General features: G+C 41.6%; 1 protein-coding gene across 4 annotated transcripts in view; it reads right to left on the reverse strand.

The window, feature by feature from the left end:
- LOC102374615 overlaps positions 1-18,520 on the reverse strand; it is an 80,522-nt gene that overhangs the window by 5,353 nt on the left and 56,649 nt on the right. For 2 of the 4 annotated variants that reach the window (XM_025193645.1, XM_025193646.1), the window contains exons 9-16: positions 16,428-16,529; positions 15,007-15,060; positions 12,281-12,375; positions 6,161-6,280; positions 4,775-4,944; positions 3,616-3,718; positions 2,474-2,644; positions 345-423 (exon numbers count right to left, since the gene is read on the reverse strand). In XM_025193645.1, coding sequence (XP_025049430.1) covers positions 345-423; positions 2,474-2,644; positions 3,616-3,718; positions 4,775-4,944; positions 6,161-6,280; positions 12,281-12,375; positions 15,007-15,060; positions 16,428-16,529 — 894 coding nt within the window. Of the gene's footprint in view, positions 1-344; positions 424-2,473; positions 2,645-3,615; positions 3,719-4,774; positions 4,945-6,160; positions 6,281-12,280; positions 12,376-13,531; positions 13,580-15,006; positions 15,061-16,427; positions 16,530-18,520 lie in introns of all 4 variants that reach the window. The other 2 variants (XM_025193648.1, XM_025193647.1) reach the window with 2 other exon arrangements.

Raw genomic sequence — 18,520 nt, forward strand, 5'->3', positions numbered from 1 at the left:
TCTTTCCCACATGCAATGCTGCTCAGGTTCAGTGGACTACTACCATTCATTTAGCAAGTGGGTATTTTGCCCCCACAGCTAACTGCCACTGCACTAATTAAAGCAGAGAAGAGGAACCTCATTCCATGTGATCTGTTAAGTGTATAATCTTGTTTGAGTAACAGCTATTCCTTCTTTCCCTCCTCTGTTAATAAAAACAATATCAGCAGCCTCAAGTTCAAAACCAGCTTTACCTTGTTGTTTAGAAAGATTTTTTTTTTTATTAAAGTGTTGAAATTGACAAAATAAAAGGCTTTAAAACCAACTCCCCTCCCAAACCTGCACATGAAAAAAGGAGCACATACCCCCGACAGGTTCTGGGACATACTGGAGGGCTACTTTCATCTCTCCTCTGTTTTCTAGTTCGAGAGCTGCTGTTGGAGTCTGAAAGTAAGAAAACTCAAACTGTTCAGAATCTCATGTAATATGATACCCCCTTTCATAGCATCTCGCACATGAAATGAATGTGAAATGAACACGATTTGTGAAATGAAAAGCCAGCACATTTGAGTGTCCTTCAGTGCACAGCAAAAAATGGCACCTTACATGCTGCATATGGATATCAGTTACAATTTACCAGTACAAAATCTTTCAGAGCAAGTGGTACAGGAACAAAGCATTTTACTGAAGTATTACAGCATGAAGCAGAGCTTCACTGCTATGAACCTGCATTCTCTAGTCCAGGGGTGGGCAATTATTTCGGGCAGAGGGCCACTTACTGAGTTTTGCCAGACCATCAAGGGCCACATGACAGGCAGCCTGGGGCAGATAAATATGAATTTTCTAAATTTTTTAGGGGCCCCGCGGGCCGGATAGAATGGCCTGGCAGGCCACATCTGGCCCGCGGGCCGCATTTTGCCCACCCCTGCTCTAAGTCCCTCCCGTCTTCCTAACTGCGCAGGAAAAGGCCGGAGTTTGAAATAAGGTATGGTAAATGGGTTAAACCTAAGACAGGTGCGTCAAACACAGCCAGATCCAGCACACAGAGCCTCTTTATCTGGCCTGCTAAGCTCCCTGAAGTTGGGGGTCATGGCCAGCTGTAGAATGGGATCAGCAATTATGGGACCTCTCTCACTGGCACCAAAACCCTTCCTGTCGCTGGCACACCCACTGACTTGCTGGCCATGACAGCCACCCGTACGCCTCAGGCTGGATCTGACCCATGAGGATCCCAATGGTCTAGATCTGGCCTGGGGCTCCAGTTGAGTTTGACACCCTTGCCTTAGACCATAGGCAGGTGCCTCCTTTCCAACTATATTAATAAAACTATAGGGAGAATGGTACGTTGCCTTCAAAAGATTTTCTATTCTTTTCCCCTTCAGGTGTTGCATCTAAAGTAAGAATATATGATCTCTCAAGCATGGATCTTGTCTCGGGTCTGTTAAGGAGCACTGAACCTACCTTTGGTTACCATCAAAATAAAGTATCTAGTTTCATTCAATAGTGATATGACTCTTCTTTGTGGCGGTAGGGGGCAGGAAGAACTATCAATACAGGGAAAAAAAATAAATAACTGTCTCAAATTGCAACAGTGGAAATTTAGGTTGGATATGGGGAAGAACTTTCTCAGTATGAGGGTAGTTAAGCATTGCCTAGAGGAGTTTGAAATCTCCATCCTTGGTAGCTTTTAAGAATAAGTTAAACATCTGTCTGGAATGGCTGAGTCAGGGCTGATCCTACCCTGAGCTGGAGATTCCTTTCTTTCCATCCCCATTTCTCTGTCTAACACACCTCAACCATGTTGAAAACATAAGTAAGGAGATACAATATTTGTTACCATACTTTCTTAGGACTACTTTAGTTTGAAAATGACTCATTTAGCTTTAAGTTAAGTAACAATAGAGTTGCTTAAAAAAGTAAATCCAAACTGATACCTGGCTACTTTAAAAAAATGGCTTATTTTAAGTTTTGATTGAACAGACTCAAGCAGCCTCTAAACCAAATTTTGGGTATCCATAGCACCTTTGGAACTGGTTCAATAAGACAGCCTTTTTAGCTAAACCACTCAAACTTCCTAGTACAGACATACCATTAGATCACATAGGAAATCATTTTAATACAGAATCTACATAGATTATCTGTATGTGCAGCAGGATACAACTGATGAACTGTGCCCCCATTTGTGCTGGGTAGCATACACAGCACAACATTTATGAAAGTAAATTTGGGTTCTCATTCCCTGGGCTGGTAGAAACTTTCTGCGTCTCTTCAGAGGCATCTGACTGGGCAGACACTCACTAGAAAACCTGAAGGTCCCAATGCCTGTCTGGAAGAAGGACCACCTATAATTACACCACCCCCAACTGGACTGGGTAGAGAGGGTGAAAAGGGAAAGGCTCCAAGTCTAGACAAATGGAAGCCTATGGTTAGAAGTTACATAGGCCCACATACATATTAGCTCATATATATATATATAAAAAATATAAGAACTTACCCTTGGTTTAAGTGGGAACCAGTTCATCTGCTTCTTCACTCTGTCATTCCAGTCCCACGTTCCCAAATCCACCTCCACCTCACCCAGGAAACTATTGCGTCCAAATATATCATTGTGCCAGACGGAGAGATTTAGCGTTTGGTTCTTTAAGAGGTCCTTGTCAATTTTATACTGCAGAGTGAAACAACAAAATTGGAGTTTAAATAAACCAATAATTACCCCCAGAGTCTGGGAACAATGAAACTGGAAAAAATCCAGTTGTACTAAGACATTTTTCTCTGTTCATTTAGCAACCCATTTTCAGTCTAGAGATGCAAACTACGTTGCAAGCCTTAGCATTTCTTTTTAGATACTTAAATTAATGTTTTGCTTAGGTTTGTGAAAATTACATACACCATCAGAGCTGTAACTATGGATATTTGGCTTTTCATTTTGAAAGAGATGTGTAAACATTTAATCTTCAACGTTTTCTTTTGAGCTAGGTATTTCTGTTTCACAGACATGGAAATTAAGTCAGACTCAGCATCAGAAGGGTCCTCAGTGTCATCCGTGCAAGATTCCCTGTTTCTAAGCTGCTCCTGCTAAATTGTAAAGCTTAAGCAACAGGTTAATGGCAAACTTAGGTGGGAACGTAAGGCTTCCCAATTTATAGTGCTCTAAACTCGAGATCGTATTTCCTTCTGGTCTCATTTTTTAAAAGAAAGCCAATTCTTCTGGTGACAACTGAGATGCAACATGCACAAGGCCAGTGACATAAATGAACCAAAAATACTGAACAATATGAAAGAGCTTGTGAATGGGACCAGTTGGCAGGGCCTCAGGATATTTTTGCCACCATCTTGCTCTGTGCCTCAGTTTCTCCTGTGTGCAAAATGAAAATATATCTTCTTTTGGGACATGTTTTGCAGTTTGTGGAGGTCAAGTGCCAAGTATTATAATTCCTTTATTACTGTTCTTCTCATCTCCCCAAATTCCAATAATGAAGTTCTGAATCCCATGTCTCAAACTCAAAAAGACAAATTTTACATCACACTTGAAATGCTCAGCTGCCAGAACTTGAGTCTGTTTAGGATATGAATACTAAAATATTTGGGATTTAAATTTTCAAGATTTACACATATAGCATTTAGTTGAATAAATACCCGCAGTATTTCATTAAAGACAGGATTCACTGTTTTCTTTCTCACAGAGGTCTTCCTTTTGCCCATCTTGTATTTCTCTGGCAGCAGGTAACTTTTTACATACCTACACAATCAAAAGATGGATAAGGACTTCAAAATATCTTGCAAAGCTGTAAGACAATATTTTTTTTCTCCCAAATTGCACAAAACCCAAGATGAAACTATTTGACAGTAGAAGAACAACCCCCAATTACAATAAAGTTGGCATAACATGTTCTCCCCAGCATTTAAGTCATTTGGCATTTGCCACTTTAAGGAATTTTCTCAGTAGTCAATCTCAGAATAAGCAGTAATAGTTTGTGCATTATGTAAAGTATAAATGCACACATCTGTAACTACAAAAGTTGGAGACAAGAGAACACTGAGATCATCTTGTCTCCAACACTTGTGAATGCAGAGTGTCTGTAAGAAGTGGTTTTATATATGTAAAACAACCAAATTCATTTAGATATGTCGATTTATGTTTTGTATCAATGAGGTTTTGCAATGGAGAATATTCATCTGAGCATCAAAAATGGAATTCAGAGCTCTGAATAAATTGAGCTTCCCACATTATTCTCTGCCATGAAAGTAAATGGATCTATAGTTGCAGTGTATGTCAGTGGTGCTCAACCTTTTGGCCCTACATGCCCAGATTTTACCCAACTGCATTGCACTCCAGATGCCCCACAAGCCCAGATCCCACACTACTCCGTCTCAGACCCACACACCCAACTCTGTGCATAGGGCCAGAGTCTCCAGCCTCCAGGTCTACTCACAAGTTCGGAAATTTAGCAGCAGGGGAGTGGCAATTAACACTGCTACTGCTCCCCTGCTGCCAATTTTTTAGACCTATAAGGACCCCACAGGCCAGAGGACATGGCTCCATGGGCTGGGGGTAGAGCATCCCCAGTGTATGGGATTTCTGACCTGTGCAATGGATACACCTTTGTTTTCTCTACACTCTGTAAAGTCAAGCAACCAATCAAGATAGCAGCTTACGTGCTCTTAGGGAAGCTTATATTTGTTATTGCTCCCTAGCCAAGGTAATGGTAATACTGACAAAAAGATTCAATTTGCTGTTTCCACACACAACAACGAAACTTGTCTCAGGAAGAACTGCAACCACGATTACACTTACGGGTCCGAACGCTGCTTCTTAACATCTGCAATTGCCAAGTCTTTACACTGACAAATAAAAATATGGAGCTCCTTCAGCTGTTCTACATAATCTATAGCAAACTGAATGTTCCCTTTCACATCCACATTGCCAAAGTCTCCACTGTAGATGCTCATCACACTTCCGCTCACCTGTACCACGCAAAAGGAAAACATGCTTAGTTCTTGTTTCTGGTCAGATGTGTGTTACGTTATCAGAATGCAAAATGTTTAAGTTCAGAGAAGAAATTTACCTGTACAGAACTGAGAGACAGTCAAGAAACAACTGCACTAAACCCATGTTTAACCATAACAGACTTTAAGCAATCCAATAAGAAATAGTATCCATTTTTTAAGTTTTTATAATAAAAGAATACTGATGTTTGGAAGACCCTGAAAAATCTCAAGCAAAATGTAAGTGCAAACATATTTACCAACATATTTACAAAGAAAGAGACCCCACCCCATATACAGTGTTCTTTAGTTAAAAGTTTTGGTATTACTGCCTCTCTAGCCATTCTTCCCCACAGAAATTGGGACAGATACTATGGTGATGAGCACAGTATGCGTGCCAAAAATAGAAGAGAAGGGAAAAAATATGCAGTGTGTCTACATGACAGAGGTGGATGGAAAGGGAAGAGAGAGGTACAAATAAAGAGATATTAAAAAGCCATTGATCATTCAAATCTCTTTTTTTTAAACTCTTCTTTGCTATGAGGCCAAGGCTAAACTCAATGATTTTTGAGCTGTCAGCGTGCTGATAGCATTGTTAATCATTCTAACCAGCTTCCTGGTGCTTTCTGTACCCTTTCCCCATCCCCATCTATCTGTGCATGTCATCTCTGACCTTTTAAGTTGCAAAGTCTCAAGGTAGGAACCACTTTCTTCTGCATGCTTATAGCACCTTACATCATTTGGGTTCTAGCTACTGTAGCATTTCCCAAACTGTGGCCATAGCAAGCAAGTGTCCTGTGGATCAGCTGTCCCTCTACCACCACCATTTTACAATGAAAAATTCTGATAAGAGCACATGATGGGTCTCAAGAAATTGAGGGTCAACAGATGACTTTTTTCCAAAATATTTGGAAACCACTGGCCTAAGGCTGCTAGATGTTACAGTAATATGAAAAGTAATTTCACTCAATAATAATAAAAGGTATTTGTAATGCCATAATCCTTTTTAAAAAAAGAAACATATAATTTGTTAAATTTATACACTGCCTGAAGTCAAAGAAATAGAGCATTAAACAACATTAGACTCATACAACAGTGATGGAAGGCTACAGAGAAAGATACAAAGGAATTACAGTGACACAGACAAAACTAGCAAAAGCAAAGTGCCATTAAAACAAAGCTTTGGTTTACATACAGAAGACAAGGATGCCATGCCAGAGGAACTGCTAAGATTGGTTAGAGAGCTGGGGCTCTTCTTGATTTTGCCAAAGGAATAGCTGCTTTCTGATGCTGTATCTGTCTCTCTGTCATCACTCTACAAAACATCACACAAAGAAAGTCTGTGTATGCACTTAGTCACAAAGAACATTTAAAAAAGTGTCAGAATTTTAAAAAGCAGATGTGAAAATGCTGGGAGTCAGTGGATACCAGGAATCGCATGCCCTAGTGGGTACTGCATAATTCCTTAAATTAGGTCATGTTGCTTTTTTGCATGCAGCAAGTTAAATTTTGCTAAAACAAGAATAAGGTAAAGGGAAATTTTCAGGTGAAAGCCAGGCATTTTTTTTTTTAAATTGCTACCTGGTTAAAAATCGTTATCAAACTCACAGAAGGGGCAAAGTAAAAAATATTTTTACTCTAAGCATGAACAATTACAGTAGAAACAGTTTCACTTTTTCCATGCATTAGTATAGTGAAATTATCACAATTCTAGAAAGTTTAACCAATCCCCGTATACTATGTGCTGTCATGTCTCACTCATCTCTTAAAGTAGCCATCATGCTAAAGAGAATGAAAGACAATCAATGGAAGATGCTCTGATGACTGGTTGCAATTATGAAAAGAATTTGTTGCAAGAGAGGAAGCACAGCCTAGCAGTTACATCAAGAAATATGCATTTTGCTGTACTCAGCCACTCTTTGGCCACACAATAACAGCTACCTTGCCTATGTTGCCCTGCTGTATAACACAGAAAACAATGTCTGCCCACTTCCATAAACTCCCCTGGAAATTCCTCTGCATGTCATTGTATAAAATATGATGAACTCCAACTGTGGGCCACATGGGTATATACAGGTTTAGCAAGGGAAATTCCCTGTCCCCTTCCCCCTCCCCTGTGGACTTTTGAAATTCTGAGCTGCTCCCACCTCAGACTTCCCATCAACACTGATTAGGAGAAGAGACTTAAATTAAAACAACTGTGGGTTCAAAAAGTTAATATTTTCTGAAAATAAATATAGAATGGTCAAACAGCACTTGACTCAAAGTGTTTACAGATGAAAGAAATAGATCTAGACTGAGTGATGTGCCTAAGGCCACCCAGCAAGCCAGTGGCAGAGTAAGGATTGACCCCCAATGTCTCCTCACTCCCAATCCTGTCTTTAATCCACTTGACAATGCTTGCTCTTTCACATGGCTGTATCAGACCTAGGAAATATCCAAGGAGCAGCTGCAAGTTAAGCAGAGATAGTTATCAAATGTACACGCAAGTACATTTTGTGAAGGCAACATACGCATGTGTTTTGAAAGCTTAGTTCAGTGACAAATAAGGGACTTTGCTGCTCTTTGTATTTGGAGTACAGGTTATTTTTTTGGATAGTCATCCCTCCTTTACCATAATGGTAAGAAACTAATACCAAAATATATGGTACAAACATTGGAATGACAAAGCATTACAAAAATAAAAATGAGGAATTATTCTTTTATAATTAGTCCCGGAGATGGGCTGGAATAAGCAATAAAGATCTACTCCATGTTACCTGTGTGGAGTCAACCTTGATCACCGTTTTAGCTATCAATGTGCATTATATAATCATAGTTTCACACTCATTATTGACAAGAATGCACATAGTGATGATACCAAAGACTAAGAGATGCTAAGAGTTTTGGCTGGGTCCAATCTTCAGCTTCTAGGTTTTTAATAGGCCTAGTGGCCTCACATCATTTGAGATTTCTCTCAGCATTTCTACAGACTGTGGCCATGAAAGCCTTCAAATACTGCAATCTGCATAATATACCTCATGCTTCTAGAAATTTATTTTAAATTGAAATGAGCTGTGAAAGTATGTGTTCATGGTTTTTAAGGGTGAAATGAGATGGAGGCTGTGTACATACAGTTAAACAATCTAGGAGAATTCCCCCACATTTGTTCTCCTGGTAGAGAAAATTCCTGGGAAATGCCTGAACAGACATTCAACGCTGAGCCCCTGAACAGCAAAGAGCTTGCAGTGCAAGCGCTGTGCAGTGTGTCTCCCCAGCACAATGTGGGAATTGTGAAGGGAGGTGTTCTGTTCTCTGCTAGGCTGGAGCAAAGTCTAGTGGGCAATGCTGTCCCCAGCGGAGTGGGGGGTGGAAAACCTTGGACCAGAGGATGGTTTCATAGTTTCATAGTAGCTAAGGTCAGGAGGGACCTGAACAGATCATCTAGCCTGACCCCCTGCCACAGGCAGGAATGAACGCTGGGTTCACAAGACCCCAGACAGGTAATCGTCCAACCTCCTCTTGAATGTGCCCAAGGTAGGGACAAGGACCACTTCCCTGGGAAGTTGGTTCCAGATTTTGGCCACCCTAACTGTAAAATATTGCTGTCTGATCTCTAACCTAAACCTATTCTCCATCAGCTTATGACCATTGTTCCTCGTCACCCCAGGTGGTGCTGGGAGAAAAGGGCTCTGCCTATTTGCTGTTGATCTCCCCTGATGAGCTTGTAGGCAGCCACCAGGTCCCCCCTCAGCCTCCTCTTGCTGAGGCTGAACAGGTTCAGGTCCCTCAGTCTCTCCTCGTAGGGTCTGTCCTGCTGCCCTCTCACCAAGCAGGTGGCCCTCCTCTGAACCCTCTCCAGGCTGGCCACATCCCTTTTGAAGTGCGGTGCCCAGTACTGGACGCAGTACTCCAACTGCGGCCTGACCAAAGTCGCGTAGAGGGGGAGTATCACCTCTCTGGACTGGCTTGAGATGCACCTTTGGATGCATGACAAGGTATGGCTGGCCTTGTTGGCTGCAGTCTGGCATTGGCAGCTCATGTTCATCTTGGAGTCAATAATGACTCCAAGATCCCTTTCTGCCTCTGTGCTTTCAAGAGGGGAACTCCCCAGCCTGTATGTGTGCTGTGGATTCCTTCTCCCAAGGTGCAGCACCCTGCATTTGTCTGCATTGAACCCCATCCTATTCTCATCTGCCCACTTTTGTAGTCTGTCCAAATCTAGTTGCAGCCTCTCTCTCCCTTCAAGTGTGTCCACCTTGCCCCACATCTTAGTGTCATCAGCAAACTTGGACAGCGTGCTTTCCACCCCCTCGTCCAAGTCGCTGATGAAGATGTTAAACAGTGTGGGCCCGAGGACCGAGCCCTGGGGTACCCCACTGCTCACATCTCACCAGGATGAGTAAAACCCATCCACCACTACTCTGTGGGTGCGCCCCATCAGCCAATTTTTTTTTATTCAATCCGAACACCAAAATAGGATAGAAATAACTCCATTGCACTACTCTCCTGTCAGGCATCCATTAAACAGAGTTCTTGAGAAGCCCCTGCTATCCTTAGGTCTGCACAGCCATCTCTGTTACATCCCTGCTTCCAATTATATAGTCTATCATGGTGCTGTGGCTGCTCTCAGAAGAGAACATGTACAGACATTCACTTTCCCGGGAGTGATTTAACCCTGGTTGTTCCCAGGTTATGTTTCTCTTGGAGTGCTCATTTTTGCTCTAAGAGAAAAATCCTGAACATCTGTACACTCGTGGTTTCTCCTGGGTCAGCAGCAACTCTCCTGGGAGAAACTGAGTATCTGGACATGACCAGTGTATTTGAGGCTAAGCCTTGTTTTAGAAATAAAATATTGGGGCTTGTGTGACAGGGAGCCCAGGGCTCCTGCTACGTTCAAGAAGAGACAGCCCAGGGAGATTCCCCAGGTGGAAGGGAACACTGCAGGGAAATAGGCAGCCAGGGGCCAGAGACTATGAGTGTCTATTGCAGAGCCAGTTGCTCTTCAGTATGACAACAGGGCAGAGAAGGCCTGAACAGCAGAGTGCCTATGGCAGAGCTAGCAGCTCTGTGATAGTACAATTGGGCAGAACCTTGCTTGGGGCAAGGAAGGCACTGCTACCAAGACTAGCACAGCAGCTGCAGGCTGCCCTGGAGACTAACTAGTAGACCCAAGTGGAAGTACCGGTGGCAGCTGGGGAGCCACATGACCTGCAAGGGCAGGGCTTAAGAACTATACAAGCCCAGCACTTGAGCTAAGGTGGGCCTGCAAGCAGCCGGGGAAGGAGCTCTGCCATGAGAGGACTATGACCAACTGGGATCTGCTTGACATGAGGATTGCAAGTAGGGAATAAATGTCTGGCTGGCTGCCTGGCTGGAGGGAAAGAGAGGGTTACACAGCCAGTAGGCTTAGAGCTTGTGCTGTAGCCAGTATGCTAATGTTTTTGTTATAGTTATACTGGTGGACTGGACTGAGCCTGCCAGGCAGGGCACATGCTACAGTACAGCCCAAGAGGGGCAGAGACTTTAGAGGGCAGGACCGGATGGGCAAAATGCAACTCGCCAAGGGATTTTATCCAGTCCACAGTGGGTCCCTTGGGCCTGCCCAGCCCAAGCATGGTATGTGCAGCTGGTCCCACTGCCCCCAGGTGCACAGCAGGGCTGAGGCAGTGCAGTAGCTGGACTCTGCTTCCCAGCAGTGGAGGCTCCTTTCGATTGCCACTACCAGTATCACTGCCGCCGCCATCGCCAATGGACCCAGCCCCGTTGCTTGGGCATCCCGGACCATCTGCCTCACACCCACCACCAGGGGCACCAGATGGAGCAGGCAGACTGGGTCTCTATGGAAATCAGCCTGGGACCACTTGGGCAGGGCAAAGGCAACCAGGCAGATAGGATGGGGCCACAGGCCAGGAATGGATGGGCCAGAAAGGCCAGAATTAGTGTCTGAGGGGAAACAGAGGCAGGTGGGGGGTGTTGTAAGGAACCTGTAGACTTGAGGAAGACTAAGGCTCACTCTGGGACCCTGGAGCAACTTCCCTTTTCTCCATATAAAGTATTCACAGCATGGAGTGGCAGGCAAGAAGAAAGAAGGAGGGTATCCGGAGAGCCTGAGCAGGGCAGGATTCACAGGACAACCAGAGGACATCATGGCCCCCCCGCCCAGGACTGGGCCCTGCTACAGCTTGGATTTTTTTTTTTAATTTAAGAATTGACAGTTTCTTTGAGTGGCAAAAAGATTATCCTGCCTTTCTAGCCTGACCAGTAGCATCCTTTGCCTCAGTGTAGGTCCTCTCCTTTCACGAAGGGTCCTCCCTAATTCTGACAAGTTTTAAATTTGTTTTTGGTGATTTAACCACCTGATGACCAATCACTGGCATCCTCAAAAAACATGCCAAAAAGTTTGAGCTATGGGTCTTTTGAGTAGCTTGTGTTACAATATCAGCAATAAACAACTAGGCAGGAGATCTCTCTTTTCTTTATTCCAAAGTACATTAAGCCTCCAAACCAAAGGTCCTGGTTTGATTGTTTCAGGTATCAGAAGCAGAATGACTAGTCTCATCTTTTTTTTTAAGTCCTGTTTAGATTAAAATCCTAAGAAAATAACCTACTTAGAGCTCAGCAATGACTTCACTAATTATACAACATGCTGAACTTCCCAAAACACTTCCATAATTGTTCCAATGGGAACCCAGCCAGCCACCGACAGAAATTCTTTTCCATACTCCATTGCTCAGGGAAAAAACAAACTCAGCTCTCTCCAAAAGCTGCCAGCCGGATTCCTTTTACAGCATTCCACAAAGGTACCAAATGCAGGATTTTTTGGAGTAGGAGAGAGATGGTAAAGCAAATTCCAGAGTCTGTGGTCTCCCAGAAAGAGGTAGTTAGCCACATTAATCTGAAGCCACCCAGTCAGCACGCACATTATTATTGTTGTTATTATTACCATCATCATTAATAATAATGTTGTTGTTGCTATAAAGGGGATCCAGCTTAGGTTCCTTGTTGACTTCAACTATGGCAAAATGACCTGAGGAGAGAGGCAATTTCATGAGGACACATGATTCTTGGGTCCAAGCTAAATTGATGTTCACCAATGATTTGATATTTGCACTCAGGGGTTGGCCTACATGGTGCTTACAACTGGCTCCAAGGACTGACATAAATAAAATAAAAATTATGCTGGGAAAATTCTTCAGCTGCACATCACTGATCTGATGACAAGCTGAATTGGAAGGCCTGAAAATCTACTACTAAGCAGAGGTAGAAACGCATATTAAGTAGAGAAGGAGTAAGTTTTAAGGTCTTTTTTTCCTCAAAAAAAGTTGGAACTTACCTCTTCTTGTAGAAATGCTGGTACCGACTTGCTCAGCCTTTTAACTTTTTCAGGATTTGAAAACTGGTTATCAGGTTTTGAAGGCACTGTGGAAACTGAAGAGCAGCAATAAAGTTTCAAATATACTCTGTGTTCTGGCATTAACAAGAACTAGGTCCCAGTAAGCAAAGCTTAGGATAATGAGTCTGGACAAAATGCACCAACATGCTCATGCTGCAACATAACATGTAGACAAAATCTCATAGATTTGTGGGATTTTAATGCCAGCAGCAACTATTAAGATCATCTAAATTTGATCTTCCTCATAAAACAGACCACAGAACCACCTTGAGTAGATAATGCCTTACATATTAGTAAATATGAAATTCTGCATCCTTTATAATATACAAATCTAGGCACTGCCTATGTTTTGACCAAAGGAGTTAGAGTTTAACTGGAAAATATTTTAAAAGTCTGCCTGATAATATTTGTATTTCTGATTTCAATATTCTTAATATTGAATCAAAAAAGCTAAACCCTGCCCTCCTATACACAGTTAGTTTCATTTATGTCAAAGGGTCACTCATGTAAAATGGGCAGGGTTTAGTTCTAGACCATGCTGAGTTTCAGGATGCAGTTACGATGTGGTATCTTGAATTATGATCTCAGCTTTTAAAATATATATTTTTAGTGAATTTCTCTTCCAAATTATGAATTTGAGTCATCACACAAAGCTGAAATGTGGGAACTAGTTTTAAAAATGCCAATTTGCACGAGGCCAGTTTTCCAATCTTTTATACCATGACCATACGAGGAGCCCCATCTCATATGATCCCCAACACCAGTTTAAACTTCTCGGGTTGAGGAGCCATCACATTTTCAAGATGCACTAATTCCTTTCACTGCGAAAATCACACTCACTATCCCAGGACAAAGTGCTATTCTGGTAACATGCCCTATGCAGGCAAAATGCATGCAAGATAAATGCAAGCAAAGTAGTCCAGAAACTGTAAGCCTTCCTAAAGGTTAATACATGAGCAAACATCACAAGAAAGCCCATCAGAAGTCAAGCACTTTCAATCCCACTTTCCTCGAGAAAGAAAATGTACCTTGTGTACACTAAAAACAATATTATCAGTGAGTTGTGAGTTTTGTAGGCCGCAGGCACTTAGTGGAGACTGACTACTAGTTAACTGATATTAAAAATAGGTTTAAAATTATGTCAATGAAGAATTGTATCCTTTTGTTTGCTGGAAGGATCCTATTACTCACTTCCGGGAACTTTTTCATTTTTCTCTTGTTGCTCATCTGTTTTCTGATCTGTTCAGAATTGCAACATTGAGAATAATACATCTGTCATTGAGTAGAAGAACTAATCAGGCACGGATAATAGCAGAACCAACAGATTTTATACATGAAAGTCAAGATCATCCTTTTGTCCTTCCTGCAATCATTAGACAAGATTTCCAAGAAGCAATAACAAACCCTTATTGCATATCTATATCTACATCTACATTGACACATATATATGGTTTTTCCTCTTTCAAGAATCTGGACCACAATGGCAATTGGAGTTTATAGGCTTCAAGGGAAGCCAAAGACTTACAGGTGGGTTTTCTAAAGAGTTTAATGCTGACATGACTCTCTTTGCACTGAAAACTGACAATTTGGCCAAGTGCCAAACACTGCTAAAAAATCGCACCTTAAATTTTTGTCAGTCCTCACCAAAACTGGCCTGTGCACAAGAGTAATTTTCCTACTTGGGAAGAAAAAGTTAGGTGTTTCAGCTAAATGATCAGATACAAACATATTTAGCATACAGCTTCCTTTTCCTGAAACCTATTACTTTGTATCCCCATTTCAGAAAAACACTCAAAAAGTTAAGTGTGTTATTTAAGTGGACAGCAGCACATGGGCCAAAAACGTGCCACTACAGACTAACTACAAACATGCAGAAAACTCCATAAAAATAAATAGAGCTTTTAATGACTAATTCTGGAACTGTGATGTCACTGTACTACAACTTAACAGGAAAGAGCAATATGTTACATACCACCATATTGTGTCAGTATCTTAGTATTTTAGTATCTGGTATTTTTTTCTGTGTACATCTTGAAGTACTGTGTTCTTAAAGAAGTTTTGTTTTAAAATTTGGAACCCTTTAATGATCCCATCTCCACCCACACACTCAAGGACATAAATGAGAATTTTGTACCTGTAACTGATACAGAATTTAGCTCGTACAATGCAGGTTAAGTCAGGAAATAGTCTGTATCAACAGTAGGTAAACCAGTGAATCATTTGATATCTCAGAGCAAGTGATTCTATTTTGTTGGACTGAGACAGTGATGCACACTGTCAACAATTGAAGGTGTTGACTGAGACATCTGGCTAGTGTTTTAAGTGATCACTAGGGATCATCCTCCAATGCATCATGTAACCATGCAAATATATATTTCAGGGGCCCAGTTCTGCACAATGTGGAATGACTGTATCATGTGCCCGTATTATACACTGTTAAATGGCACTAAGTATTTCATAATAATGGTGGGACATAATATAATGCCAACACGTTACTTTGGAATAAAAGCAGATCTAGAGAAATGCTACTAAAATATTCAAATCATGCAAAAATTTACTAAGTCTACAGCAACAGTGCAATCCTTAAATTTGACAACTTTTCTACAATAAGTGGAGGACACTGGAAAGGAATAGTATTCTCATGCAGACACAAATAAGATATTTACCATCTTCAGCACTAAGAACTAATTCTTCTCTTGGAATATCTACTTTTCCTGTATCTGCGCAGGGAAAAAGTAAAAGTAAAACACAGTTAGAAAAATCTGTTCAAGGTAGCACAGATTACAAGTGGCAACCACAGAGCTTAGAAGGATTAAAGTAAAAAAAATCAAAGCCACATGCAAGGTTAAATGCACAAAGAGATGCCTTCCAAAAGATAATTTCTACCTGGCTGATGAACTTATGCACTATAAAAGTAGTTCTGGTCAGTGGTAATGCAGTGTATACCAATATATTGCTGCACTGTTCCTGAGCAGTGATAGCTAGCTATGGGCATATATTGGCATCGTCATAAAAGGGTTCTTATGTCTTTATTTCAAATTTGTAAAATACCTGCAATTGCCTACACCGTCCCAAATATTCAGATCTACTCACAAATAAATTTTCATTATATTAAATTTTACATGTTGACACGTTAATTACTGGGCATAATGAGGAAGATGAGATTTTGAAAGATTCACAGCCCCAAGCTCATGTTTAAGCATATTTGACTGCATAGTTTGAATATGAACTCAAACCTAAATGCATTGTTGGTGTAAGTAGGCAAAACTTTATTGAAGTCAGACTTACTCTCACATACAACCCCCCATTAATTTTTGTGCCAAACCTTATGTGTACATAAACAGAGGAGAGTGTCCCTGTTGGGCATTTGCAAATCCCCTTACTTTATAACAAATAAAGTGTTCTGTATGATAAGCAAAGCCATGCTAACACAGATCAGTTTCAAGATCTGTTTCTTGGAAGAAGTCTGCTGCATAGACCAGGTCCCACTTAGAAAAAGAAAAAAAGAAAAAAAAAAAACCCTTCCATAAACATAGTAACTTATTTGTGAATAGATCTGGCAAAAGAGAAACTTAGAATACTTCAAGGAGTCTCACAAAAATATGAGTTCAATCTCTCAGTCTAAAAGAATAACATCTATAGTTTTACCTTTAAAAAGTTTAAAGCTTAAGTCTTCTTACTTATAAAAAAATTAGCACAACAGTGAAATCAAGAAGAGATATCTTCACTTTCCTATTCAGTGTCAGTGCAGATGTAACTGTTAAGATGGCTACAAGAATGGCAGAGAAGAGACAGAAAAAGGCATGCCTGTCTTAAGCACACTACAACTGAGACTTGTTTTTATATTAAGATATGGCAGCTGGCAATAACATTCAAAATGGACATGAAGTACTGAAATTGAGACTTCATAGAACGTACTATTTTGTTTTTCTCTGTCCTTCATCATATGCTTATTCTGAGAATAGTTTTCCTGCCAAATCCCACTGTTGGGATATGAAAGCGCAAGCGATTGAAGATGGATGGAGGAATAATACAAGCACTTTTAAGCTTAGGGGCATGGAAGACAGCAGACAAGCTTTGTGCTCACTTGATGTGGCTGATGAAATATCCTCTAGACTTTTGGAAGGCATTTTCCTATCTGCACTCCTTTTCAAAGCCATCAAAACAGGATTTAATTCTTCTTCTGAACCTGTTACAAGACAAAATACATGAACACTGCACATATAGACAGACATGCCTTTTGAAACGAGTTACTTAAAACAGCTCATGATTTCACAATGAAGATGCATTAAATCCTTACCAAATCTTTCCAGGTCTTGACAACTGCTTAAACAAGAAGTCGAAGAAAGTAGAACTAGAATGATGGACTGGATAACTCAAGATTATTGAACAAAAGTGCAGGTGGTAAAGACAAGTGTGATGGTTGTCATTCAATTTAATAGCTGATGCTACTTAGACAATTCCTGAAACAAGCTTTATTTTGAAAGTTGACACGTAAGACTGGTGTGTCAATGTTATAGTTAGAAATGCTGCCTTGAAACAAAACAGAACTAACTAGAATTGCATCAGCTTTACAGTGTTAGGGGCAAAGCTTTAGGCCCCGATACATAACTGTAGGGTCTCCATTGATCTCAACAGGAATTGCTGATTCCCTACGTAGGCACGTATTAAGTATTACAAGCCAGTCCCGATTCAGAATAGCACAAGTAAGATTCCTACTGACTCAGCTGTGTCCACAAATAAAACAAGAGTTTAACCAGAGAGCGCATCAGTAGTGTTGTGTGTCAGCTCTGCCAACAAGGGACTAGCTGTGTTCTTGAGGGGGGTTATCTGTCCTTTTGAAAAAAGGAAAAGGGGGTGAGGGGGGGAACCCCAAAGGACCATCTGTTCATTTTTATGTAGTCTGAAAATTGTCAAAAACTTTCAGATTGGAACCAACATTATTGGTAGCAATTTAATCCCAGTCCTCAGGGTCTGTTGGGTTATTTTATTTTAGGACAATCTCATACCTAATCCCACTTTTATCCTGCAAAAGGTCCAAGAAGTGATCCCAAAATGCAAAATTTCAGCAAGGGTCAAATCCTGAAGTACTGGAGTCCTTATTTGTTTATTTTCTTAGCCAAAGCTGCTTTGGCTCCAACAGGTGTTTTCTTAAGTCAAAAATGAAGAACTAGTTAAAAGTAGTTATCACAACTGAAAGCCTTGGAAGTTCATGAGCTTCTCGAGCTTTCCCGGTAAAGAGACCAGACCCAATTTCTCAGGAGGGGAAAACACCCCACCTCACTCAAGCAATTCCAGTGTTTTTACATTAGGGCTGCCTATCACATTTTGTACACAGGCAAACTCACTCTTGTGCTCAGTAGCAAGCAGGAGCAAGGAAGCCAGGGTGGAAACAGATATAGTCTTTCCTCGCCTTTGTGCAAACTGATGTCCATACCCTTTTGTTGTGCCAAAAATGCCCAAAATGTGTGGCAGCAACAAAGACAGCAATAGACTGTGCTGCTTTATTGCAGCAGATGTTCATTTGCTGGTGACAGGAGAGCGCGGGCAGTCCAAGCTCTGGATGTGCTCCAGAGGCTTGAGGGGCCTGATCCTGCACACTGCAGGAAATACCCAGGCAGGATTGAACACCTGCCTGACTTTCCTCACACCACAGGAAATCTCACTCCTGGAATCCCCAGCATCTGTGCTGCCCCATGCCTCCAAGCCAGAATCCACGCTGACCCATTTCACCTCGTGAAGCAAGGGTCGGCACAGGATGAGTCCTGGCATGGGGCACCAGAAATTCCCTTCCTCCCGTGCCTCCTAGGGGTGAGTCTCTTTAAACAGGGAATTCTTGGCTCCTGTGCTGCCCTGCTCCACCATGCCGGGACCCATGCTGAACCATTCTTCACCCAGAAGGACAGGTTAGGGCAGATCCTTGCAAGGAGGTGCAGGGCAGTGAGGGAGACAGGGAGTCCCTTAGCAAGAGGAACATATCACCCTTTGTTCTACACTGGGTGCCTGCCATGTGTCCTGCCACAGCTGATCCTCTTCAGTTTGGCAATGTCTGTTTCTAGCTTAAGAGACAAATAGGCTTCTTTTGGCTTCCTGAAGTCAGAGCTTGACATTGGAAAGTTTATCCAGATATCCCTTGCTAATGTAAAGAATGAAAATCCGTTTCAATTGCCTACTATGTCC

The sequence above is a fragment of the Alligator sinensis genome, unplaced genomic scaffold, assembly GCF_000455745.1.
Source record: "Alligator sinensis unplaced genomic scaffold, ASM45574v1 scaffold523_1, whole genome shotgun sequence".
Lineage (NCBI taxonomy): Eukaryota > Metazoa > Chordata > Crocodylia > Alligatoridae > Alligator > Alligator sinensis.